This window comes from Manis pentadactyla, chromosome 16 (genome assembly GCF_030020395.1).
Source record: "Manis pentadactyla isolate mManPen7 chromosome 16, mManPen7.hap1, whole genome shotgun sequence".
Classification (NCBI taxonomy): Eukaryota; Metazoa; Chordata; class Mammalia; order Pholidota; family Manidae; genus Manis; species Manis pentadactyla.
The window spans coordinates 6051524-6078394 of NC_080034.1; the positions used below are offsets into that span (position 1 = coordinate 6051524).

The 26871-nt window shown below is 48.2% G+C and overlaps 1 protein-coding gene across 5 annotated transcripts in view; it reads left to right on the top strand.

Annotated features, from left to right (window-relative positions):
• Positions 1 to 26871, top strand: part of FILIP1 (filamin A interacting protein 1) — a 156018-nt gene that overhangs the window by 53461 nt on the left and 75686 nt on the right. For 4 of the 5 annotated variants that reach the window (XM_057494328.1, XM_036916181.2, XM_057494330.1 and 1 more), the window contains exon 2: positions 24778 to 25056. In XM_057494328.1, coding sequence (XP_057350311.1) covers positions 24784 to 25056 — 273 coding nt within the window. In that variant the 5' untranslated portion in view covers positions 24778 to 24783. Of the gene's footprint in view, positions 1 to 22217; positions 22293 to 24777; positions 25057 to 26871 lie in introns of those variants that run through there. The other variant, XM_057494329.1, reaches the window with a different exon arrangement.

The window sequence follows — 26871 nt, forward strand, 5'->3', positions numbered from 1 at the left end:
TTGTGATGCTTGATCATTTCTTTGGGCTGGTTTCTATTCAAGCAATTTTCCCACATTCAGGAGCAGGGAGAGCCTCCAATAGGGGAAGTGAAATTCTCCCAAGGACTCAAACAATGTGTCTTTGTAGGTCAGAGAAAAAGTGAGAGTAGAGGAGACTAGACAAAATCGAAAGACATTCCAAGCCAGCGTTTTCGTTGTTCCCTTCCTTTCCTACAAATAAAATTAAGGTTGGGGAAAAAGATTAAGAAAAATATTTGAACAAAAATTTCATTCCAAGTCCTATACTTCCTTTTCCTCCCCGCTGGGGGCCACCCAAGGGCTTGACCCACGTTCTTCTGGGGAGGCCTGAAGGGTCGCGCCCTGGGTCGCTGAAGCATACCTACGTTCGTAGGTGACATTTCCGGGCCACACAGAAACGGGGCTAGTTTCTGGGTCTGCCTCCAAGTTGACAAACTTTGAAAGCGAAGAGCTGTGCGGTTCAGAGCATGCCACCTCGACTCCTCTGGGCCCCCCGCTCCTGTCTGATGGGAAGGACGAGCGGGTCAGCCATCTTGGAGGTGATCCTGGTCTGCACCTCTCACCCTCGGCACCTGGGCCTGACGGCCTGGGGGGCTCTCTGCTGTGGGGCAGGGGTCGGTGTGGGGGGCTGTCCCACACATTGTAGGGCGTTTGCCCTTTACCCAAGCCAGCAGCATCCTTCCCGGTTTTGAAACCCCAAAATGTCCCAGACATTGCCAAATGTTCCCAGGGGTTCGGTTGCCAGGTGAAATGCAGGATGTTCAGTTAAATATGAATATCAGATAAAAAATGAATAATTTTGAAATATATGTCCAAAATATTGAATAGGGCATATTTATATTAAAAATGTATTTTGATATGTGGAAGGGTATGTTCTGACTTAGTAAGTATCAGAATGTTCAAGCCACGAGGCTCAGGAGTCAGACCTGGGTTCAAGCCTGCCTCTTCCCAGCTCTGTGTCGCTGGGGGGCTGCTTCACCTCTCCAAGCTCACACTCCACACCCGCCTCTTCAGGTGTTTAAGCAGTTACCTATTTAAGCAATTTTCCCACCTCCAGGAGCAGGGAGAGCCTCCAATAAGGAAAGTGAAATTCTCCCAAAGACTCAAACAATGTTGTGTTGTAGGGAGTAAATAAATCATTTTACATGAAGTGCGTATGAAAAAGCCTTTGTTGTCCCTTATCTGAAATTCAGGTATTTTTTTGCTAAATCTGGCAAACCTGTCTGGGGAGCAAAATCACTTTCTCCCCATTGAAAACCACAGTGCTAGGGAACAATTTAATGAAACTTTGGTTCTATTTTCCCTGGATTTTTCTGGATTAATTATAGGGATTAGCCAGGCTTCCAATAGATTAGATTTTTGGCAGTGTTCCTATTTGGTTAAATTTGCCTTCACAGAACTATCTGTTCTAAAACAGAATACTTTCAACACTGTTAGGGTAAGGCTGTCAGATAGTGAGCATTCCTTTTAGTCACTGCCGATTTTTCTCTGTGGAGAGGAGGCATGTGCTGAGGGCATTGTCAAAACAGGAGAGAAAGAGAGAAAGAGAAAGTCTTTGAGAGCCAGATATTTTTTTAAAGCACCAGTGTAAGGTCGACACTAGTGGGAAATCAGAACCTTGCTGAGCTTACTTTGAACCCACACAGGAGTAGTGTGGGGAGGAAGCTTCCCGGCGCTGAGAATGTTCAGAGACCTGCCTGTGGGGTACTTTGCCCCGCACCAGCCTTACCCACCAGTGGAGGAATCGCCACAGGTAGCTTGCCTCCTGCCCCTTTGCACTCTAAGCTTGAGGGAAGTCATATGTAAAGAGCAGGGTGCTGTAATGAAGTGTGTGCGTGAAGAAAGAGATTGAGGCACATGTGTTCGTGTTGGGCCGCACTTGACATGCTGCCTTTGCAGCACAAGCCACACCCATACGACCTGCTTCGGATTCTGGCATGTTTTTCATGAAAGCAGGGGGTTTGAAGAAATAGCATAAAAGCAGGGGAATCTGGAAGATGTTGGAACTGTTGAAATGTGGCCGTGGTAACTGTAGTCTGGAGTGCGCCCTGGTACCAAAGAATAGGAAATGTTTTATCACTGTTGTCCCTGTGTCAGTGCTTACTCCAGGCATGGGATCAGACACTGATGGAGACCCTGCACAGCACAGAAGTGAACCAAATCATTTCACAGACTTGCAAATCATTTTGGAAAAGTATGCGTTCAGACAGAAGAGGCAGAAAGAAAAGGGAGCATGCTAAATGGCAGAGGTTTGTTCCCGCATTTGGTAGCAGAGGAGTCCAGGGGAGGACACCCCCCTTTCCTCCAGTGCAGAGCAGCCCCACCACAGCTTTGCTGACCTGCTGGGCTGGGGGAGTCTGTGCAGTGGGCGGCTGGCCTGTGCACAGCAGGGTGTTTAACAGCCGCCGGGGCCTCTGCTCACAGAAGCAACCCCCCACCCATTACCATCATCGGAAATGTCTCCAACATTTCTCAGGAGGAATGACCGCCCTGGCTGAGGACCACTGGGCTCACGGTGTGTGGGGTGGCTGCCTGGATGAGGCAGAGAGAGTATGTGCTTGGCTTGGGGGGTGGGCTAGAGTTTGAAAGAAAGCGGGAGATTTAAAAAAATTATTTTAATTTTTTGAAAGTGAAGTATAATTGCCATACAATATCATGTTGATTGCAGGGGTTCTGCATAGTGATTCAGTGTTCTTATACATCACACAGCAATCCCCGGGATGATCTAGTCACCACAAGTGGGGAGCATTTTAGGCGAGGGAGGTGGCAGGAACAAAGATGCCCAGGTGGGAAATTCAAGGGTGAGTTTGGAGGACAGTAGGTGGATGAGTTCAGTTATGATGATCGTTTCTGAGGGATACAGAACATGTTTTCAGAAACAGAACGGATTTTGTGTCTCTGCCTAAAACCGTCTCGACCTTAGTAGCTGTTTGGTAATTGGTGATTTGATTTGAAAAGTAATGTGTATCAGGATGAGAAAGGCCGTGAGTGAAAGCCTAAGAGGTTCGGCCTTCTGGTGGGCAGCGGGGAGGCCTTCAAAGTGCTCGGAGCACGGGGATGCCGCCGTCCCGAGGAGGCCGGGCTGTCCCGGGGCAGCTCTCGCTGGCCGGCTAGGAGGGCTGCAGTGGAGGGGAGGAGCGGCTAACAGCCTTCAGAAAATCCTTGTGCTTCACATCACAAAGCAACTTTGCCTACATTTTCTAATTGGATTGCCCACCAAAATCCAAAATTCACGACATAAAAAAGTTTTTTCTTTAGTTATTTTTCTTCCCAACAAACACTGGTGCTTGGACATTGTAGTGGAAATGGGCTTTGAGAACATTTCATGCTCAGAAGAGCGCCGGCAATTTTATTTTCTTCACCCCTTAAGATATGATGTCATCAGCGGCCGTGGGCAGCTGGTTGACCTCATGGGTGGAGGCGAGGTGACTGGCACCCTGTCCTTGGCAGGGAGAGGTGCGAACCTGGGCTCCTTTCTGGGATCGGGGTTGAGAGCATTTCCTTTTGCCTCCTCAGATGAATAAGTGGCACTGTGTGAGCATTAGAATTGCTGTCTGTCCTCTGCACCCGGCATTGTCCGCTCCACGATCTCTTGAGAGTCTGTCTGTGGGGCCACAGGGTTAGCCCTTGACCACTCTGTCCTTTCCGTTCCGGAAGAGACCAGACAGCCTTCTTTCTAAGGCTTCCACCTCCCAGGCGCTCTTTCTATTTGCTGCGGGATCCGACCTTGTCCTGTGGAGAAGTTGCAAATTCAGTGTTATGAGGTAACACACAGCCCGGCTTTCTCTCCCCCCCCAACCCCCAAAACAAACTCCTCTCATTCCTTGGGGTTCTCGGCATCTGATTGATGTTAGGACAAAGATGAGAATGAATTAGCTGGACCAAAAAAAAACGGACCTTGGGTAATTAGGACTCAAAATGGTTTCCGCTTGTTAAAAAACATGGACAAGCAGAAGATTGTCAGTGTGGTCTAGGTCTGGCCACCAGGAAATCAGGCCCGTGGTAGGAATGTTTCTCCTAAGAAGAAATAACACTGGGCTTTGAGGATCCAATTAAATTTCTGGGGTCGAATCCCTAATTGCAGCTGGAGTTCTCCGTACAGTAGCTCCTGGTCATCACTGCTCGTGGCCAGCAGAACGGCTCCCTGACCATGTCTGTGCCCTCACTTCCGGCTCAGGTGACTGAGATGTGTTACACGGCGAAGGGTCCGCAGTGTGATTAAGGCTACAGACCTTAAGATGGGAGATTATCCTGGGTCCTCAGGGGGAACCCTCTAATCCCACGCACCTTTAAAAGCCGATCATTTTCTCCAGCCGTTGGCCAGAGAGATGCAGCCCCAGCCAGAGGGGCCGCATGACGGGGTGCTCATTGCTCTGTGGCCAGTGCCGAGGTGCAGGGAGCTATGCGGGAATCACGGAGAGGCCTCCGGGAGGTAAGGGCCTCCCCACAGAGGAACCCGGACTCTGGTCCTGGTCCTGTGACTACAAGGGACTGAGCTCTGCCAACAGCCTGGGTGAGCCTGGAAACGGGTTCTTTCACACGAAGCTGAGGAGCCGAGCCCTGCTGACACCTTGATTTTATCCGTGTGAGACTTTCAACAGGAGACCCCACCGAACTACGCAGCACCCGGATTTCTGATGCACAGAAGCTGTGAGCTAACAAATGAATGTTGTTTGAAGCTGTGAAATTTGGTGACTTGTCATAACAGCAAGGAAAAATGAATACAGGGCTCTCTGTCCCTGTCTCTGCCTTCACTCCCATCACCACCATGTCATGATTATTGAGGGTTCATACCACAGATGCCACAGCACACGAGGGCTGGGGCCGCCAGTAGACTGGAAGCTCTTGAGGCAGGGACTTCTTTGCTTTCTCTCTTTGTGAAATTAAACAGTATCTAGCACATACTGTGTGCTCCCTATTTCTGGAATGATCAAATAGGGCTACTAAAGAATTTTTTTTTCTTACTTTTTAAAAAATTTTGGTATCATTAATATACAATTACATGAGCAACATTGTGGTTGCTAGATACCCGCTACTAAAGAATTTTTAATATTATCCCTTCCCAGGTGAACTTCCCAGTTGTAAAAAAAGAACCCAAAAGAACAGACAATAGAATTCAAGTGCCAGGTGAGAGGTGCAGACAGTGCACACCCTGTGTTTCCCGGGGGGGCAGGGGCGCTGCATGCTGAGACAGAGAGAGAGGTCGTGGTCACGATGAGCCTTCCAGTAAGAAGAGGCCTGAAGGAAGCAGAGCAGGCAGGAGAGGACAGGAGAAAAGGAGCCCCCAAGCTCCACAGCACAGGCCAGATGGCCTTGGCGTGCATGTGAGCCTCGGCTTGAGCACGGCAGGGAGACCGCTGTGTCCTTGGGAATCGCCACGCGCAGTTTATCACCCGTTCGTTACCCGCCCTGGGGACCAGAGTTTCGGTCACCAATGTGCTTTATCAGTCCTTTGATTTTTCATCTGTCCCTTGCTCTCATAATAATATGACATTTTCATATTGCACGGTGTCATAGATTACTTAAAAAATTTTTTTTAATGCAAAAGTAATATATGTTCACTCTCAACTACTCATGTTGTTACAAATGGTAGGATTTTTTTTCTTTTTATGACTGAATAATATTGTGTCGATGTACCACCTCTTCTTTATCCATTCATCTATTGATAGACACTTAGGTTGCTTCCATATCTTGGCTATTGCAAACAGTACAGCTATAAACAGGGGCACATATGTCTTTTCAATCAGGACTTTGCCTTTTTGGGTAAATTCCTAGGAGTGGAATTCCTGGGTCAAATGGTATTTCTACTTTTAGTTTGTTGAGGAACTTCCATATTATTTCCACAACAGTTGAACTAATTTACCTTCCTACCAGCAGCATAGGGGGGTTCCCCTTTATCTGCCTCCTCACCAGCATTTGGTATTTCTTGCCTTTTGGATGGTGGCCATCCTAGCTGGTGTGAGGTGATACCTCATTGTGGTTTTAATTTGCATTTCCCTGATTAGCGATGTGGAGCATCTTTTCATGTGCCTGTTGGACATTTCACATTTCATCTTAAAGTGCAGAAATGGCAAACGCATCCTGTGGATAGGAACTCCGATCTACCAGTAGAGCGATCCGGGTGATGCGCTGAGGGTTCTGTGAGTGTATTCGGGCCCAAAAAAGCGTGCCATCACCGACCATGATCTGGGAGACAGGTGTGACAAAATTCATGCTGTGTATTTACCAGACCAGGTTAAAGTAGATTTAATTAATTTGAAAGTTCAAATACAAACAGATTTTCAAATTTTTTTAATGTCTGGCATGCCATCTTTGAAGAAAAATTACAAAGACGTTGTCCTCATTTGTTTTGGAAAGCATTACTCGAGTTGCAGCTCTGTGGAAATGGTTTGATATTGCCATTATTATTATTATTATTTTCAATTGGAAAAGTTCAGTAAAGAATCCTGAGGAAATTCCCTGTCTTCCATACTGACAGCTGGCTTGATTTCCTCAAGGGCTCAGTCGTCAAAGAATAGGAAAGAGGCCTGGTTCTCATTTGTGACGATACCTGGGTCTGTGTAGGTCTTGAAGTGAGTACCTGCAGCCTCATCTGGATGTTTTGCTGAGGGCACACTAGAAGGTTCTGAGCCATTGATTGAAAAGAAAAATCTTGAGCAAATGCACCTTGACCTAAAGGCCGTCCACCTGCACAGCACGAACACCTTCAGCTCATCATTGGCTCCCAAAATGCACTACACACCCTGCCTCTGGCCTTCCTTCTGCACTGTGAATACTGAAAATACTCTCACTTGGTAAAGCAAGTCCTGTTTCTAGAAACTCAGTGGTGGAGAACACGCTGTGCTTCTCCTTCAAATGGCCCTGCCCCCCGAGGCTTCTGCACGGGTTCCCTTAGGTGACTCCAACTTTATCCACACGTCTTCAGCGATTTGGAAAAGTCAGCTCTTGGCTCAAGCTGACAGGTGTGGTGAGCTCCAGTTCTCACTGAAAATGCTTACTGCCAATTGAAAACAAAGGAAGAAAGTAAATTGCAAATGATATTCTGGGAATTGAGTTTTATTACTGGAATTTCTTGCAGGAAAAAAAATAATTCTTTAAAGAAATCTAAAAACTATTTTTAAATGTTTATAGTCATTTTCTCTCTTACTCTCTATCTACACTGAAACCTTATTTTAGCTAAAAATATACATAGATTCTTAGTACCACACAAGTTTGGAGACCAGCTGTGTTCATACCAACGCTGTACCTCAGCTCATTTCTTTTTCAGTTGACCAAGCGTCTCAGAATAACGTGCTCTTTTGGAGGCAAGACGCCTCCTCCCTGTGGTTTGGTGACTTCATCTGATACGACACCAGCGTTAACCAAGGAAAGGAACATTGAACATGAAAAAACCAAAGGGAAGGTGTTATAAATCATTGGGCAGACACTTGGCACCAGCTTTTTAGAAGCAATTGGCTCAATTAGCTAGTCCAGGAAACAAGCCACATTGTGTGTAGAGAATCAGACTCCCCAAATCACAGAACTAGGAGGGTGTTGCACAGTGGGTTTGCTTTGCTGGGGAGCTCCATCCTTGGTGAAAGGTCGATCAAAGATTCATCATCCTCCCAGGTGACAGTGGGGCAGACCAAGGTTTAGTCTCCTTTTATTGCCAGGGAGAGATTGATGGTCGTGGGTAGAAAACTATGCAGAAGTTGGCAGGTCGAGCTGGCTGGCGCTTTGAGGTTTGTCCATGTGAAAGCCAGGGGGCATGAATCCCGGAAAACTGTTTACCACTGTAGAAGCCACCATGGATTTGAAACCACTGATGTGCCCAGTCCCATTCCCAGAGGGCATGCCATTCTCTACAGCCTCTGAAGTGTAGGTCAGCTCAGTTAAGTTCCAGGCTGAACATGCAGGGGGAGATTTTACTAAGACGGGTAGTGGTGACATCCACAGAATTCAATTAATAAGCACCATTATGTTCCTGTAGAGAATCTGAGCTTTGGCCTGTTGAGTATATGAGTTTGTTATATTTTATAGTGAGTGAAGCTGCAAATGCTACTTGTCCATGGTGGCTAGCAGAGTGCATGCCTCTATCTGCAAAAAGCAAGATTTAAATGGTGCAAGATTTAAATGGAGCAAGGTGGGGACTTATTCTCATATGAACCCAACTCTTTCAGTAGCTTCAGAAAATGAAAATTTTGTGATTTTTGAAACCTGGGTGATTGTAAGTAAATATCTCTTCAGTTTTATCCACATAATCTACCCAGTCTGATTATGTTTTGAAATTAGTCCTCAAAGTCCTCTGCAGCATGGCCATCTTCTAAATCTCACAATGAGAGCGCTGTGGATGCCGGGAAAGCTCTGTGTTTGTAAGAATCTGCAGAATAATGCTCCTGCCGAAGCGACAACACCATGTGGTTTGTTACTGTCAGTAGATGTCCAGCACGAATGGACAGACTGTCCCGAAGGAATACAGAAAAGCAAAATGAATCGAAAAGAAACATGTGCCCAAATATGCTGCATATCAGCTGCAGTGGTAACAAGAACGGTCTTATAACTGCAGAATAGAATCTTCAAATACAAAGGCCGTGGGAACCCAGTAGGCCCACTTACTTCAAATTTAGCAAATATCTAGTTGCCTGCAATATGCCAGGCACTCTATTAGGTGCTAGGAGAGAAAATATCTAAAAACTTGGTTCCTGCTTTCAAGAAGCTCACAGCTAGGCAAACAGATGTGGTGGTTGCCACGGTTACATGTGATGGGCATTGAGGAGGAGTGAAGGAAGCAGCAGCCAGGTTTTCCTGTGGGAACCAGGGAAGAGAATATAATGCTGAGTGGATCCTCGGGGGAGGAGAGAGCCTCTTGGCAGGGGGACAAGGGAGAGCCAGGGTGATGTGCCGGGGGACGGGGGTCAGCTGGTGCAGTTCTTCGAGGGGAAGGGCGGGAAGAGAACGAGCTTGGCAGGGTCTAGGTCATGGAGGACCGTAGCATTTACTTTCAGGTAAAGGCAGTGACTTAAGAATCGAGTAGAGGTTGACACGGAGACAATTTTGTGTTAAATGCGCTTCCCTGGTCGGAGGAGCTGATGTGGGGAGAGTGGTGTGTGCAGCGGCGGGAGGAGAGGGGACCAGGTCCTGGGGAGCAGGACTGCATGGGCGACGAGGACACCCCTCCGGCCGCCCCTTCCTGTCTGTGGCAGCCTCAGGCTTAGGCCGGACTGGAAGTCGGTGGAGCGGCCCGTATGCTAGCCTTGTTCTCTTGCGGCCGATTGGTCACAAGTTTGAGGCGATGTAAACAACACACCATTACAGGTAAAAATCCCCCCAAAATGAACTCTGAGGTTGGGGGTGGGGTACAAATCATTTTATTTTTCTTGTATTTTGTTGCCTAAAGTATTGCTGGACTAGAACTTACAAAGTTTTTTCTCTACAAACATACGTACACAGTAACGGCATGTATAAGTCAAATTTAATTTAAAAATGAACCTTTAAAGTGTTGGCAAATCTGTGCCAAATAGTGGAACCAGCCCCTTTAGCTCCATTATTATAAAGTAGCGTCTGTAGTGCGGCTGAGGAAATGCGCTAGTGATTGAGGGACTCACTACATACCAGTGACTATAGGGCGACTTGCAGTGGTGGGGGTGCCCGTGACAAAAGCTCCTGTGGAGTCCCGCGTGGGCTCATGTGGCTCCTGTCCGAGCGAGAAGTCCAGCATGAGCTGGCTGTGAAATGGGTTATTTGTGTTTGAATGTAATGACCAGAGGTAGACTGTTCACCGGGCAGGCGCAGTCAAGTAGGAGTGAAGCCGCTGCAGACCGTGCAGGCGACAGGACGCCGGGGAGCCCCACGTTCTCACAGGTGGACAAGGCTAGGGAGCTCTGTGGGGTCTCTCACAAGACCACGAATCCCATTCACAAGGACGCCACCCTCGGGGCCTGAAAGCTCCTCCCAAGCGCCCCATTTCCTAACACCATCAGCTTGGGCATTAGGTTTCAATGTGAATTTTGGGGGAATACCAGCATCCAGACCATAGCAGGTCCCCTACGACCGCGTGGAAGTGGGGCAGCTCTCTCTAGGGTGATGCGCTCAAAGGCTAGAGTCACGCATGGGTGTTTCCTGCCTTCTGTTTAGAATCCCATCATGCACGGGCCGTCCATTCCTATGTCCACCTGTTCCATGGTATCAAGGATCCCTCTGGGCTCTGTCTGCCCTCCCGCCTCGCTTGCCTTCTGTGTCTGCAGCGATTGCTCTGTACTCAAAGAGGCAGAGGTCGTGGGGCACACTCCAGTCATGACCACAGCTTCTTACTGCTCCTCTAACCTTTTCTCTGGCCTTTCAGTAGCTTAGATTCCTCCTCTCAACCGGCTGCGGGAACTGCTGTGGTGCAGGACCCCTGCGTCCCTGTGCTGAAGAGGGGATTTAGATATATGGGGACATTTCATTAGAGGTTATTTGGGGAGAATATAATATGGCCTGCCAGATTGTTTGTAACCACACCTCTGGAAGAGTTTCCTGTTGGGGTCATTCAAAATTTATCTTTTTAGTCCCTTTTTGACTCTCCTGATTTCTCTATAATATTTGGGAAATCCTGTAAATTCTCCATCTTCTCAATGCAGAGCCCATGAGCAGAAGCACCATTCAGAGGCTCCTCCTGATTTCTGAGGACTTTTGACAGATCTATCTTTTTTTACTTCTTTATTTGAGCCAGAATGGGGCCACCTTTTCTAGGAGATCAGGTAGAATGTGCTGTGTCCATCGCATTCCCTCCTGCCCTGCCTTCTTCTCCCTTAGCTTAATGCACTTAAACAAAGATGTCTCCCCGTACATTCTGTGTAAGCTCTGTGCCAATTGCTGGAGGGTCACCAAGTGCATCAGACAGCTTTTGTCCGCAAGCAGTTCATGATCTTGTGGGAAGAAGGAAACGGTAGGTACGCCAAGGCTGTAATAACGCAGACAAAAGTAAGGGCAACTTCTGTTTCCATGTTTGCTCCTTTCTTGGGTTAATCTATCTAAAGTTTCTGATTAAAGCCCCATGTGACAAAGGAGAGTAAGTAGAAGGAGCAAAGCCCGGGGCTGGAGACACCCCCAGGTGTGAACCCAGGTGCTGGATTTCTCCCGTAGCCCACGGAACGACGAGCCGCACAGAACTCTGTCCTCTGCAGCGTCGCTGTTCATACATAACCTGTGATGAGGCTGTAACTCTCTTTGATGAATACTTTCTGCCCCAAAGGGTCCCCGGGCAGGCCCACAACGAGGCGTGGTGGGGACGGGCACGTCCTTATGCCGGGGCAGCAGAGCGGGCCGTCCGGCCTGTCCGTGTGCCCCACGGCGGAGCGCATCAGAGGGTGGGGCAGCCCGGTCCCCCTTTTCCGTAAGTCGGTGCACGAGACCCTAGCGCCTTCCCTGGAAAAACGGCCACGTCAGGGGCTCCCCTCCGCAGGCGGAGAGAGGAGGCGCAGGGCGGGTGGTCACTCCCGCTGCGCTGTCCGCGGGCTGCCCGGCCGGCCCTGCTGGTGCTGCCTGCTCGGGACTCGACGGCAGTTCCCTCCCTGCTCAGATACGTTCTCGGCAGGCGGAGGAACCCCGGGCAGGGAGCTGCGTGTTCCGAGGGTCCCCCCACATGGCCCAGGGTCGCCGCCCGTCTGTGTGTGTCGTGACCCCACCTCTCGGGGCCACACTGGAGGCGGGCCACCCATCTGCCCATGGCAGGGGCTGTCCCCGAGGTGCCCCGGCTCGTCTCCGGCCAGGGGGGCTGCAGGACTGGGGGAGGAAGACGGGGAAGCCAGTATCCTTACGAGCTGAGGTTTATGTCTAATGAGAGGAAAGAGAATAAATGAAACATTGACTTCAGTGCCAAGTCCAGAGGCCGTTTGATGTGTTCGTCAGAACAAACCCCCATGTTTTCTCCCCACCCAGCTTCGGTCACACCCTCAGGAACACAGCCCCGTCCCTTCTCCTTGTTCCTTCCTGCTCTGGGCTCGCCCGTCGGCTCTGAAACACCGCAGCACCGTGGACGGCCTGGCTGGTCAGGACGGACCCACCCTGGCCCGCAGACAGAGGGCTCCGCACAGGGAGCCCCGGGGACCCAGGCCTGCCCGGCCTCCTGCCTTCATAATGTCCCCCCGGGATTGCAGGAGTTTCCCAGGCTGACTGTCTACGTGGGACAGCGAGACTGCGGCCCAGGCTGCCCGGTGCACTGGCAGGAGCCCTCCGCCCCTGTCTTCTCAGCCTGGCGCTCCGTGATGTCACGTTGGCAGCTTGAAATCGGCCGCAATGGGGTATTTACCCCGCAGAAGCCACAATGCCACCCACCAGTAGGGATTGTTTTCTTTTTCTGGAGCGCTTGCTAGCCACGTCACTGTCCTTTGCGCTTCTGAACCTGCTCCTGAAGGGTTTCTGCCAGTGTCCAGTACTGTGAGCCCAAGATGACAACCCCAAGAGGTGAGTTCCGCACCTGTGCCACCATCCAAAGGCAGCTCAGGGCAGGGCCTTGTCTGTCCTGTTGTCCCTGTGCACAGCCCCGGGAGCTCTCCCAAATAAGCGTCCGTGTGTGACACACTGTCTCACTTGTTTTGAACTGCATTGTGTTGAATTAGGATACACAGTGTGCTTTCTATGCAAACGCAGCTTCCAGATAAGTTCTGATCCTGGTTCCCCCGTTCGACCAGCTTACTGCTCCAGCTCTGCCGCTGCCACCCTGGCTCCCGGCTTTAGTCCATCCGCAGCTACAGGTGGAGGCTTCTTGCCGCAGCAACCTCTGTGACTCCTGGGGCTCCTGCGGCCCTACGGACTCCCAGGCACCAGGGATCGCGGCCCCGCTGTGCCCTGGCGTTCGGCGGTCTCCGAGCAGTGGCTGAGCCCTGGGGGTCCTGCCCTTCTGAGATCTCTCCTCTCTGGCCTTTGATGGCATCTCAGCAGCTTCAGTGATGACAGGAGACGCCCCTGGCAGCAGGCGCCAGAGAGAAGGAAAGTCAGAAAGTGTCTTGGTAGCTGTCCAGGCGGCCTTGCGGTGCGCAGAGGTTCACCTCCTTCCTTGGGGGCCTGTGGGCACAGCTGAGGGGCTGCGAGGACAGCCCGCAGGTCCCCAGGCAGGGGTGGGCACAGATTCTGAGAGGCCCTGTTTTTACTTCCAGGTTGCTGTATTCTGGGGACTGCTGTAATCTGAAATGAATGGCAGAGGTACAAAGCCATGGAATCTGAATTCAGTCAGACAGGATTAAACTTCCGGGTGAACCCCCAGCGGTCACGTAGCCGCTCATCTGTATTCCAAGATGAAAAAGCAAAGCGGCGCTCCATGGCCTAACGTCCACTGCAGAAAGTGAGCAGAGGTCGGAGGGCCTCCGAGTCGCCTTCCCACAGGGGATACAACTTTGGGCTTAGAAGAAACCAGCTGCTGGCATGCAGAGTGCATCTTCAGTTTTTTGGAGATCCCATTAAACACCCCCTCTCTCTGAGCCATGGTGCTGGGGTCTCTGCTGCCTTGCACAGGGGAGTTGCGCAGTGAGATTCTTGTGGAATCCACTCTGAAACCGGAATATCAACCAATTTTTTATAACAACTCTAAGAAAATTGACCTGGAAATAAATCGTTCAGCCAGTCAGCGAGGACAGGCCAAGGATCTTACCCGTTTCCCCTGCTCCCTCCAGGACTTGTCTGTTCAGCTGAACAAGTTTTCCAGACTGGGGGGCACAGGGGGACACAGACCACCGGTCTCCTTGACTTACCCAGTGTTGGCACTTTGAAGCCACTGAGCCAGTACGTAGTGAATAAAAGTAAGAAAGCAGATTCTGAATATAGTTCACTGACGATGGTAATATAAATTCTGTCTTTAAATTTAGTTTTGAGCAATAAATTTTAAAGTTCCAGAAGTTTATAAAATGTCCTTTTTGATGGTCCATTCATTTGTAGGTATGGTATTTATACATATATAAGTGACAAAACTATTTAATAAAAACAGTGGGCCTGTTCTGGTAAAATCTAACCACCTATCAAATGTAAGATATAATTGGTTTATAATCTAAGTGAAATCTATAGACAAAGAGGAAACCTCTAAGTCTATGGTCCTGGGTAGAACTTTTGTTCAAGCAAAATTCAGCCATTTACAATCCTTAGAACAGAAACTCTATTTTCTCGCAATTCACTTATGTCAGTATCTTTTGGATAGGGTATTATGAGGGAGTTTTTTAGAACTAGTTCTCTTATCTTTCCAGGTTTGGATGTTCTGTTTTTTTCTGTTCTTATTTCTTCTTATGCTCCCACTGGCCATTGGGCACGTTTTGCAGAGCAGAGGTGTAGAGGGGACAGGGACGGTTAGGCCCTTACCAGGAGCCCAGGAAGCAGGCTCAGTCTCTGCCCAGGAAAGCTGGCTGTGCACAGGGTGGGGAAACCGTTTGCTCATGAGCGGCACCACCTCCCCACTCTGGTCTTTCAGCTGCCCGGCACACCTTTGTCCCTGGCCACACGCGTCATTCCCTGAGAGCCTGCGGATGACCAGAATCACCCCCATCACCGCGGCCAGGGAAGCGGGTCTCAGGCCAAGTACCCCGGGTAGTGAGTCGTGCTCATGTGCTAGGAACAGAGGGGGGCAGAAGACAAGGGGAGGAAGGGACCCCCTCCTGGCTACGAATTTGGAAAATCCTTACTTGGGGCATTTTTGTTGGCTTGAATGGCAGCTGATGAAAGTGAAATGTCAACAGAATAAGAAAGTCATATTGAATTACTGGGAACTTATTTTTTCTCACGGCTACATGAGAAACAGACTTTACTATTTATGTACATCGTAATGTTTAGACATTAAAATTGTAGGAACATAGCCAGAATTAAAAATAACCTGTGTTTTTTACTTTCTTGATATGTCACCATAGAACATTCCTTCCTCTGCCTGCATTCCCACTATTTAGTTACCACAGTGACCACCAAGGTCTGCTATTTTTTTACCTGATGTGAAGGGATGGCAGGGGCATGTCAGGCACAAACAGAAGGCGAACATGCAAATACAGACTGTATTCTTATCAGATGCGATTTCCCTGAATGAACCCATTATGCTTAGTTACAAACATAGTATTTTATTTCACTGGTGCTTCATTTTGGACTCCAAGTCTACGTCAGACCCCTACCCAGCTATGTGCTTTTATTTATACTCTTCCCTTAGACCGCAGAGTGCTCACTCATCCCCAGGCCCCCCCCGGGATGACTGCGGCCAGAGAAACGCCGAGTCCCCAGAGCTTGATGCTCTGTCCTGACCGACAGCCACTTGCCTTTGCACGGTTCCAACTTTGTGTGGTCTCTGGACTTATTCAGGATCAAGTCTAATGAGTCCTCACATCCAACACAGCTATGAAATCATTTTCAAAGATTCCTATTTTTAAAAATTTGTTTAAATGCCTGTTTTGTACACCGATTGTCACATGAGAAGTCAAAGGAGTATGAGCTTCCACAATATTTATTAGTGGATATAATTTATCATATGTGCAATACATTAGGAGATTGGCATAACACTTGTAATTTACCAATAGATATACAAATGTTGGGATAAAGGATTATATTTTTAAATAATGGCTTTAACCATCAAAAAAATTTAGAACCCACTCTCTTGGACTATGGTGTTCTCGAAGGAAGGAGCATGTTTTATTTTTGTGTGTTGTCCTTGTACCCAGCATGTGCTTGTTATTTGGTACAGTGGTGACCAAAAATGTTAGTGAAGTGAAATAGAATCCGTAGTGTTCAAGCTGAGAAAGTCGGGGGGTTAACAGGAAGCGTGATAGTCAACAGTTAGCAGTGAGGTATTTCCTTATCTTAGTTTCTGCCAAAACGCTTGCAGAACCTCCTCTCCACCTTCCTCAGGTTAATTTAAAAGGTGATCCCAGGCACAGGGGTCTCTCAGGCCCTCTGTCCTGCCCTCGAGCTGGGCATCTGTTGGTGCCTCTCCCACCCCCACGGGTCCCAGCAGTGGCCATGCAGATGCCCCCCGCAGATCCTCCCTGGGCCTCCTGCGGAGCCCGTTCTCAAGGCAGGTGCCCAGCTCCTTCCAGAGCCCTTCCTGGTGTGCCTTCTGCAGCTGTGTTGCAGCCCTGGCAGCCTGAGCTGCGGGCACGTCTGTGCAGGCTCCCCCAGGCTCCCCCAGGAGCACATTTCCTTCAGGGCACAACATGCCCACTCCCCTGGCCAAGCGACCATGCCCTTGGATCAAGTCGGGACATACTGTAGCCTCTTCCCTTTGGACAGCTCCTTTCCGGGGTGGGGGGGTCTCCTTGATCACCCTGCATGCAGAGCCTGCCTCTTGCTTCTCCCCACCCCCCATGCATTTCTGCCCGCCACCTGGGATGGTCAGACTGGCCCCAGACTCACAGGGTCTCAGAAGACAGGCAGGTAATAACAGGTGCGGCTGGCAGAGAGCCCACATCTTAAACCCATAGGGTGGACATTACTAAGTATTCTCTCCTTTCTCTTCTTGAAACATGAAACCCTCTTGATGTAGCTTTTGTTTTTATCCTTAGATACAGAGAAAAATTTCTCTACTAGAAGAAAAACATAATGCAAATGTAGGAATAAAAATAAGGGTCTCGGTGCTCAGGAGAATGCCGAGAGTGGTGGCGAATGAGAGTAAATGCCCCACGGAAATGGGCTGGCCACGGCTCACCTCCAGCCATGTCAGCTGCGAGGGAAATGGGCTCAGCAGTGCCACTTCTGATTCTCTTCCATAAAATCTGAAAATCTGGATTATGCTATGAAATCTTCTAATAAATGTCTTGTTTAACACATATACCCTACAAAGAAATTTTGGCCTGTGGGGCATCATTTTGTAACCCACAAGTCTAAGCCCTCAGACAAGGGACTTGCTGGGTGATACGTGATAAGGAGGCATGTAATCTGTCATGTTAACAGCTACAATTAATTTTTTTTCTGGCCAAGTGGAAAACTTGTAGTTTGGTTATGGGAAGAGGAGAAAGCCTCCAGTTGTAGGAGGAAGGCATTCTGAGGCCATTCTGCAGTTTCCTGGACCTGTTCTCGTTCTTCCTCGCCACAGAGGCCTGGTGTGATCCTGGGACCAGGATCTGCTCACGATGCAGATTCCCAGGTCGCCCCAGGCCCACGGAATCAGCGGTTGTGTGTGTGCTGCGGGGGACTGAGGGTCTGTGTGTCCCTCCACCCTCCGGTGATGCCAAAGTCTGAGGAGCCCTGGCCGAGGCTTCCGGAGGGAGCTTCTCTACCCGCATGTGCTCCTAGAGCCCTGGAAGGCTGGCACGGCCTTGGCCGTGCTGCCCGCCTGCTCAGGAGTAAGACACCAGGTGTAGGAGCTGAGATGCGTCTGCTGTGTGAGCTCTGGACTCGCCTTGGCCCTCCAAGAAGGGACTGTCAGACCGAGACACAGAGGGTGCTGGTGCTCACTAGTGGGCAAAAGGGAACTTGGGGATTAAGCGTGTTGAGAGGGAAGAGAAAAAAATACGTTCCCAGATTTCTTCTTGCTACTCCCCTCCCCCCCCCACATGGCTCATCTTCTGGAAAAAAAACATCTTCTGCAGTAGAATGAGTTAAAGAGATACTGTCTTTTCCTTACCTTCAACCCAGCCTCTTAGAAATGGCTACTTCCGTTTTAATTTCAATCAAAGATTCCCTAAGGTTGGTAAAGACCCGAGGGACAGGGAGCTGGGGTGGTTTGCATTTAGCCAGGTTGGTTGCTGAGAGTCTGGAAGAGCGAGGGCCCAGCGGGTGGGGCGCCGTGTTTGGGCTCTAGGTACGCTTGGGGCTGGGAAGCCCCTGGTGCTGCAGAACGAGATCACTGGGCTCCCATCTGTGTGATTTCAGTCAGTGACACAGGTGGGGAAAACAGCAAAGCCGCCTAAAGGAGGGAGGCGAGCGGGGGGCAGAGAAGGGCAGTGGAGAGCCTGGGGGCCGAGGGCCGGCGGCCGGTCAGCCCCCTTCCCCAGAAGCTCCCGCCAAGCTCTTCCCAGAGGTGCCGAGCGGTGATTTCACTGCCGGAGAGGCCCAGCGCTCTGGCTGCCCACGGCCCGGCGAGTCGCATCTCTTGCTCTTCTTTTTCAAAGCTGGCGCCGGGGACGTGGTGGTAGCAGTGCACACACTCCTCGGCATGCTGCCTGGGCGTCCCGGGGTGCTTTACGGCGTATGGAACTGCAACGCGATGAAGACACCCCAAGACTCAAGGACGTAGTTCTAATCCTTCACTTCTGCGTGACAGAATCCAACACTCCCCCACCCACACTCCTTCCCTCTAGTCCCCGCCTGACGAGAACTTAACCTGGGTATTTCCTGGTAAATCCAACTGTATCTGCTGATTCTTTTTTTTTTTTTTTCAGTTAAATTCACTATGCACAGCTCAATGGTAAAATAAATCAGAATTCCACTGCAGTGTTTTCTCTCCCTCCTCCCAAGCCTGTCCTCTGATTATGGGGGGCATCGTGGAAAGAGTTCTTCATCCTTTGGCGGGGAAGGTTGCAGACATGACGAGTCCGGCAGAGGTGAGGGGGTGGGAGCGTCCGCAGGTCTGGCTCAGGCTCACCGCCTCCTATAGTCAGTGGTCAGGGTGGGCTGCAGGGCATGATGTAGGGAGCCTGGTGCATAACTGAAATGTGGCGACTTGGGGTAAAAAATAATGAAGAATAACAAGACAGTGACAGCAGAGCATTAAACCTAGCATGGGGCCCCAGCAACCGCTGGTCCCCCCGTGTCCTCCGTGGTTGCCTCCCAGCCCGCCCTGGGGAGGGCAGTGCCCCTGCGCTCCGGGAAGCCCCCGGCCTCCCTGCGGCCTTGGAACCCTGTCGTAACTCTCACCGGGCTGCAGGTCCCTGAAGTGCTCAGCAGCTTCCCTTCATCCCCAGCCTAGGGGATCTGCTCGGAAGCCCTCCACCGCGGCGCCTCCTCTGTCAGCACGCCGGCTGCCTCCCATCCTTGCAGGGCACACAGCCACTTCTGCGGCTCCTGTACAGACCGAACGGGCATCAGTGTCCGTCAGACCCTCTGTGCAGACACGCGTGCTGAATCTCTACCCTCTGCACGCCCCGCGGCATGGCCAGTGCCGGTGGGACCCCTGCTCTCAAGGGACAGTGTGTCAGGCTCTCCCACCGTAGCCCTCTCAGCCCTTGGGAAGAAGCCCTTTATATGCACGTCCTCCCTCAACTTACCTGGAAGAGAAGAGGTTGGCTAGGGAGACGGCACGGCTACTAGATTATCTTTTCCCTCAGTTTTTTCTCCTCTCTTATTTGCAGCATTTTTCTAATTACTGCAAACGGGAAGAGGGGGTGGCAGAAACCATTTCCCTTTCTCCCAGTTTAAATGTACCCATCAGTCATGTTTGTTACATGATCTAAACCGAGGTCAGGAAACTGAGGGCTAGGGTCAAGTCCAGCCACACTCATCTGCTTGGATGTTGTCCGGGCCTCTTTCATGGTACAGTGACAGGGTTGAGTAGACGCGACAGAGACCACATGGCTGCAAAGCTCGCGGTGCTTAAGATTTACCCCTTTACAGAAAAACTGCTGGACAATCCCAGTTGAGAGTGAATTGTCTTTGTCTCTGGTGGTGCTTCTATGAGGGTGTTGAGAGGTATTTGATAGGGAATCTGTCACAGACAAATGCTTCCTGCCTTACTGTTGCTGGTAAACACTGTCACATCATATGAGAGCAGGGCAGGCTTTGTAATGCCACATACACACGGTGGGTGGAGAGGCACTAACCTCCTGGTACAGAGGCGATAACCAGTGGGCTGGAGAGCGTGAGTAGCCTGCCTGGCATCACAGAGGAGGTGGCCGTGGGGCTAGCGGTGGGCATGTGGCTCTCTTGATTCCCTGGGGCCAGTGGCAGTCATCTCCAGAAGGACTCAGCATTTTAGGAGCAGAAATGCTAAGGACACTGATGGACTCAGTCGTGGGACACTTACGGTGCTCTGTGGGGCTGGGAGGTATGCTCAGGTAGGTGGGCTAGAGGGTGGGTAAGAGAGGTGGCCAGGGGCCATTCGTGTTTGAAAAAATTATTCCAGCAAGTGGTGACTCATTTTCTTACCTACTTCCTGTCTACACACTGAGCTTGAAACGCCTGCATTGTGAGAGCATGGCATTTAGGTAAATTCCTAATGCTCCTTAGTCGACTAATCACAGAGTTCTCTTTACTGTCCTTGCCAGATTTGCATCGTGCAATTCACATCCACAGCTAAGTGTGTGAAGATTGGCTGCTTGGTTCAGAATCCGCAGACCCTTGACCAGCAGCAGAGCGACAGGAGTCTGGCGATCAGGTGGCTTGTTGCAGTCACAGAATGTGTTTCAATAGGAATTATTTTTACTTTTTATGGTTTTTATGGAGTAATAACTATGCTCTGTTTTCAATGTAGACTCTCCGTAGGTAATCCAAGACTAGGGAGATACTCGGGGACAATTAGACAGAAGTTGGGAGACGTTCAAAACAGACACAACCCATGACTCCCTACATTACAATTATTGTTAAGTTCTTCTTTTATGTTAAGAAATGGTCTAGGGATTTAAAAGAAAAGGCATTTAAAGGACGCCTGAGAACGGGTGACATGTGCAGGCGCTGAGAACCCACGAGGGCATGGCCAGCACACAGACGGGGTGCTCTGTGCAAGATCTCCTCCCCGCTGGGAGCAGGGGGCCGGGTGCTCACCAAGCCCTGCGTGTCTTTCTCCTTCAAGAAAGTCAACCTGTCTCGTTAACAGTGACCAGCAACTGTGATCTGCCTGCCCCACCTTTCTTGAAAATGCAGTATGATCATTTGAGAATGTTTGCCTAAGGACAAACATTTTTTTCTAACAGGATATTTTGTACAGTGGGCTTACTAGAATGATCAGCTACTGCACAAACTAGAATTTTTCTTAATTTGCCAAATTCAAAAAATGATTCAATTTGTAGCTGGTCGTAGAACAACTGGTAGGTTTCTAGAGTCTTAGTGACTTTTTCAATTCAAAAAGTCAGAAATCTTTTTGGGTAAAGTTACTCTTCAGCTCCTCTGGGAGCCTCCAGAACTGGGAAGTGGACAGGCAGCGTGAGTGGTGAGGAAGAGAACGTGGTCCTGGCGGATAAAGGTATGAAGTAGGTACTAGAGAAAAAAGCTTCCTGGAAGGGTAGACCTCCATATTAGTTGTTGTTTGGCACCGTTTGATGGGTGCTAGACCCTGTGGGCAGACTCACTTCAGCCCCGAGGGGGTGGCTGTGGCCTCGCTTGGATTGCAGTAGTTCTGACATGGAGGAGAGGCTTCCATCGGATGTCCCCTCCGGCTGGGAGAGTCAGGCAGGCCTGCGGCTAGTCCAGGCCTTCCTGGGTACTGCGCATTCTCTTGGACAGACACCTGACTCTCTCTAAGGCTCACTTTCCTTATCTTTCTAAGAGGGATAATTATAGATCCTGCCTTCTGGACTGTTATTGGGATATCATGATATGACACTAAGTATGTCAGATACATAACCCAGTGCTCTTTATAAGAAGCTCTTTAATAAAGGCCAGAGGCTCTATTGTGAATAGAGGTGATATTTAAGAATAATTCATCAAATAGACTGGTGAGATCAAGACTGAGGCATTTGCCCTTATGGCTCCGCATGGGTCTCTGTGCTGCTGGAAGGGAAATGCCTGCTTCTCAGTCATTTCTGGAGCTGGGCCTTTTCAGCGGTGATGAAGTACAGGAAGGAATTCCAGTGTCAGCCGATGGGGAGTCTGGTAATTTCCCAGGGATATTCTCTTTGTCAGATGATAAAACAAATATTTAGCAACTTTAATTAAACTAAATGGCAGCATTCTTCAGAGGCCACAGGTACAATTAATGTGTCTGAAAAGGCTGTAGTGGTCCAGTTGAAGGAATATGGTTAAAATTTACCAGATAGCTGAAGAGTTGGGTAAATCACTTAAATTTGAAGGCCTTCATCCTTTTATGTAGTCAACAGCTCTATATTCTATACTATGTGTACTTGAATAGCAATATCAGAATTACACTAATAAAGTATTATAAATGTAAAAATATTTAAAATGTATCTGAGGTTCAAGAATGAGTCAGAGATGTTGAAAATGCCAAAAAAGTTGTGTCAGTATGTGATTACTATATCTAATTTCTCAATAAAAATTAAATGTTTTTCTCTTTTATTCAATTGATAGTAGCCTTCTTTCTCTGATGGAAGCAAAAAAGAAAAGAAACCCACAAACCCCTGTTATAGTTGGTAGAAATGAGTACGGAAGGGTGACCTGGCACCCGTCTTCATCGAAATGTTAGAAAGACAGTCACCCTACTTTTACATTCAAAGCTAAAGACCCTTGAACTGTACATCATTCAGACTCAGGTATCTAAATATTAAAAAATCTCTTGTTTCATAGCAGTTCCCTGATCTGTTTTCTTGTTCTTCTTACTAATTTTTTTTCTGGAAGTCTTTTCCAGATCTGCTGTTCTCTTCCCTGAAAGATCTTAAAATTTCATACAGTGTCTCACCATAGTTTTAGGCCAGGGCAGCATCACGTTTTTCTGTGTTGCCAGTCCTGTTTTTCTCCAACTCCCCATTATAGCAGCAGGGCGGTGGTGCCAAGAGAAACCCCTTTCTTGAGTTCAAACATTTTATGAAATTATTCAGAAAAATTTTCAGTCAGTCTGACTCCATCTATCCTAATAGGATGTAAATGCCTTAAATTAAACAAAAACCTTGGTTATTTTGAGGGTTTATGAATATAGATGATGAGCAATGAAAAATCATTTAGCACAGCCTGTTGCATAAACAGGATGAAAAAAAATGAAAGAAGATTGTAGAGAAAACGGAGGGCAGGCCTAGGAATGTTTATGAAAAGTCTGTGCTGGTAAGAATGATTGATAATGTCATGAGAAATGTTTGCACATTTCGTGAGTTGGGATGTTTATAACTAGACTGAACCAAGTAAGATACGCAGGGGGAATGTTCCTGCATGATGGAAATACACTGGTTGACCAGACTGGCGTTTGCGTCTTAGAGTTCCCATGAGGTGAGGACAGATGTGAGCTGTGATGAAGTGTAGTAGGTCTGCCCGGCGAACCTGGTTTCCATTCCAAGGACACATCTACTCTTTGTTGACCAGGGAAGCACAAAAGATGCTCTAAAATTTCAAGAACTAATCACTGAGTGGACCAGAAAATAGGGTGCCCTTGTTAAGGACCACTTAACTCGGTTTATATTGTTCAAAATTTAGGGTATTGTATAAAGTTCACATGCACACAAAAGGGCCCATTTGATTACAAGAGTTCCATTCAAAAAGGCAGCGTGAATGTAGATTTCAAGATTTCTTGGAAGAATTGACTGTGCACAATCTGAAAGGAAACATCACTATATTTATGATTCTATTATAAACCTAGGGCTTTGAAAAGCTTTCCTTAGTTTCATAAGTATGGTTGGGTTCATAAGGGAAATTTACTTTAGAAAACAAGTCTCTGTATTTTATCTGGAATGAGGAATGAAAACCTCGCTGCTTAGCTGTTCAGGAGAAGGACTATTTATCCTGTGATATTTAAATAAGCCCATGCTCTGAGCTGCTGTATTTAAGGGTTCAGACAAATTTTGTAGTGCAGCCCCCAGCAACTGAGCGCTCTCTTCCCTGCACCTTGCATCCTAGCCTTGGAGTTCAGCCTGTTACCTGTCTGTCAAGCTCTTTTGTTCAGAGGCTGACAGATAATCTGTAAAGCACTTGTGATGGACGGTATGACTCGAATGTGCCCCCCATGGGACAAGTGGATGGCTGATTTTTCTTTTTCCTTTATTTTACCTCAAAATATTTTTTTAAACTTTGATTTTGAAATTGATCTGCTTTCTTCCAGTTCTTTGTGTTCCTATTACCGTAAGTGACCGACATTTAAAAAAACCTGATTCTGAAGAAGAGGCTATGGAAAGACAGAATTCTGGACCCCTAAAATCTACACCACGTCTTCCCTTGGCTTCCCTTTCCCCTGTCCTTTTCAGGCCCCCTCCGCCCTGCACAGATCTTCCTGCACATTGTGACTTCCAACTGGTTCCTGGCAGGGTTTGAGGTCTTAATTCTCTGATAGCCTTAATTTAGAATCACTTAAAAAAAAATAACCTTTTTCTTTTACAACAGCTTTAGATTTATAGAATCATTGCAAAGATAGTACTGGGGGTCCCCATGGGCTCCATATCCAGTTTCTTCTATGATCAGCATCTTACATTAGTTTGGTGCATTTGTCAAAACGAACGAACCAATGTTGATACATTATTACTGACTGAAGTCCATGATTTATTCATATTTCCTGTTTTTCCCTAATGTCCTTTTTCTGTTCCGGAGTCTTACCCAGGATGCCATACTACACTTAGCTGTCATGTGTCCTTAGGCTTGTCTTGGCTGGGACGTTTTTTCAGATATTCCTTGTTTTTGGTAACCTTGATAGTTTTAAAGATTACTGGTTAAGAATTTTGTCAATTGTCTCTCCACTGGGGTGTCTCTAGTGTTTTCCTCATTATTAGACTTGGATAATGTTTTTGGGGAGAAGACCACAAAAGTAAAATGCCATTCGAATGCCATCGTATCAGAGATTCGTACCTTCAGCATGACTTAGCACAGTTGGTGCTGAGCTTGTTCGTTCGGCTCGGTGTGTTTCTCAGGTTAGAATCACACTTCCACTTTTTCTTGAAGATTTTGATGACACATTCATTAAAGTTCTAAGGCAGCTAACTGGGACTGATCTTCGCTTTTTCTGTATTGGTGGTGGTGTAAAGATGCTGTAAGTTTCTAAGTAGTTAGACAAAAGTAATTTCAGTGGTGGTAACAACATCTTCTCTTTTTCATGCATCGTAGGTGGGAATGAGATCCCGAAACCAGGGCGGGGAAAGTTCCCCCGGTGGGCATATCTCCTGCCCCAAGTCTTCCACCATCAGCAATGCTGATGGCAAGAGTCTCTCAGAAGACACCAGAAAGAACAGGTCCCACAGGAAGGAGGAGGACGGCGTGGCCTCAGGAACTGTCAAACGGCATGTGAGACCGTCCGGAGAAGGCGAACAGCAGAGCGCGCAGTCCCTGGAGCTGTCCAAGGAGGACCTCATCCAGCTGCTCAGCATAATGGAAGGGGAGTTACAGGTAGAGTTGGATCTTCCCAACACTGTCCCTAGTCCCCAGGCCATGAAACTAGAGACCGTGAGTCTGTCCCCCTCCCTGCACTGTGCCCTTCATGGGCCGAGGGGCGACATTTCTCTTATTCACCTCTGCATCCCTAATGCCTGGCACAAGTTAGCACTGAATAAATACTTGTTGAATGCACAAATAAGTGAATAGATGCTGATTCCAAATTCAAGCTTCTAGAAACAGAACATTGCTTCATGATATGACTTTGGTAAGAATTTAACGCAGGCCTCTCTTCTCAGCAGTAGGTAATCACTGAGGTTAAAAAACTCATGCGGCCATTGTTGAAAACTGTAGGAAAGTCACGATTATTAGAAGGCAGAATTAAGATCAATCATTGCTTTTGTTTTTTTCTAGAAGGTAGAGTGAGACAGAGAGAGAGAGATAAAAAGCGGGAAAGAGAGGGAGAGAGAAACAAGGAAAGAAGAAAAAGGCTTTGTTTAAATCAGCCTTGTTTCTCATTTTTTGGTATCTTTCACCTTCAATTTTCAACAGTGTCACTGGGGTTAAGATACACATAAATTATTGGACTTGTTTTGTGGAGATCTAATGCTTTCACAAACCTTGTCAAGTACGTTATTTGGATCTCATGAAAATGTGCGCATGATTATCTCTGTTTTTTAATGAGGAAACTGGGGCCCAGAAGGATTAAGGATTTGCCCTGGTCTCATCTTTGGCCTCCTGATCCTGTGCCCCTCGCATGGGCCTTGCTCACCGGCCTTCTGGGGCTCCCGAAGGCCGGGTCCCCCATCCAGTGAATGTTGTTAGGGACCCAGCAGGGCGTTGGGATTCCTGAGTTTCTGAACCCTGGACGATTGTATTTCTGGAAGTGGGGAAACAATAACTTTTATTTTTGAGGAAAGGATGACTTCAGAATAAAGTCGCTGTTTTCCTTTTTGTCTTTGTTAGGCTCTTAGCTTGTATGAGCCTCTAGGGGAATAGAACAATTGCGTGGGGTGAAGCATCTGTTTGGTCCTGTTCACATCAGAGGTATTATTTGCAGCCTACCCTAAACTAGGGTGGGCTAGCCTGCTCTGATCCTGTCCACATCTGTGTGTGCGCACAGATAAGGAAACCCTGGGGTAAGAGAAATAGAAATACAAAACTCAAATTTTTAAAAACAAACAAACATGGTTGAGCTTACCATTTACGGGCTGAGAAAAATCACATTTGCATTTCACAGCAAAAGATGAAATTCTCCAGAGCACCACTATTACTAAAAATAGCTTCGCCCCTCCCAGAAATGTGGTTTCGATGTTGTGCCTATTAACATTCATTGTGTAAAGAGACAGAATCTATTCATCCAGCTTTTGAAGCTGCCCCCAGCGGACAGCTATGGGCCTGAGTAGGAGGTACTGCGGCTGTCCGGGCCATCTTCACAAAGCAATGTCATCGGCTCATCACTCTCCAGGCACGGCGGCCTGTGTGAGGCCCGTGGCTCTTCCAGATTCACATTTCTGCAGAAGGCTGTCCTGTCACGGGGGTGCAGAGAGGTATTGAAGATTCATGTGGCTTTCATGGACATGGTGTTGTCAGACAAGGTTCCAGAGCCTCGGCGTGCGAAATAGAAGCCCACACATCCAAGGCATTAAAGAAATCAGCCAGAAGCTTCCCAAGAAATGCATTTGCTCTCTATTAATCTTTCTGATTAATGAAAGATACCCTGCCTTACACAACAGATATATTTCTGAGCAGCAGTAAATAAATAAAATATGTAAGATATTTGGGGGAGAAGCAGCGAAGGAAAAGAGAAACAAAGGACTTGGTATCCTT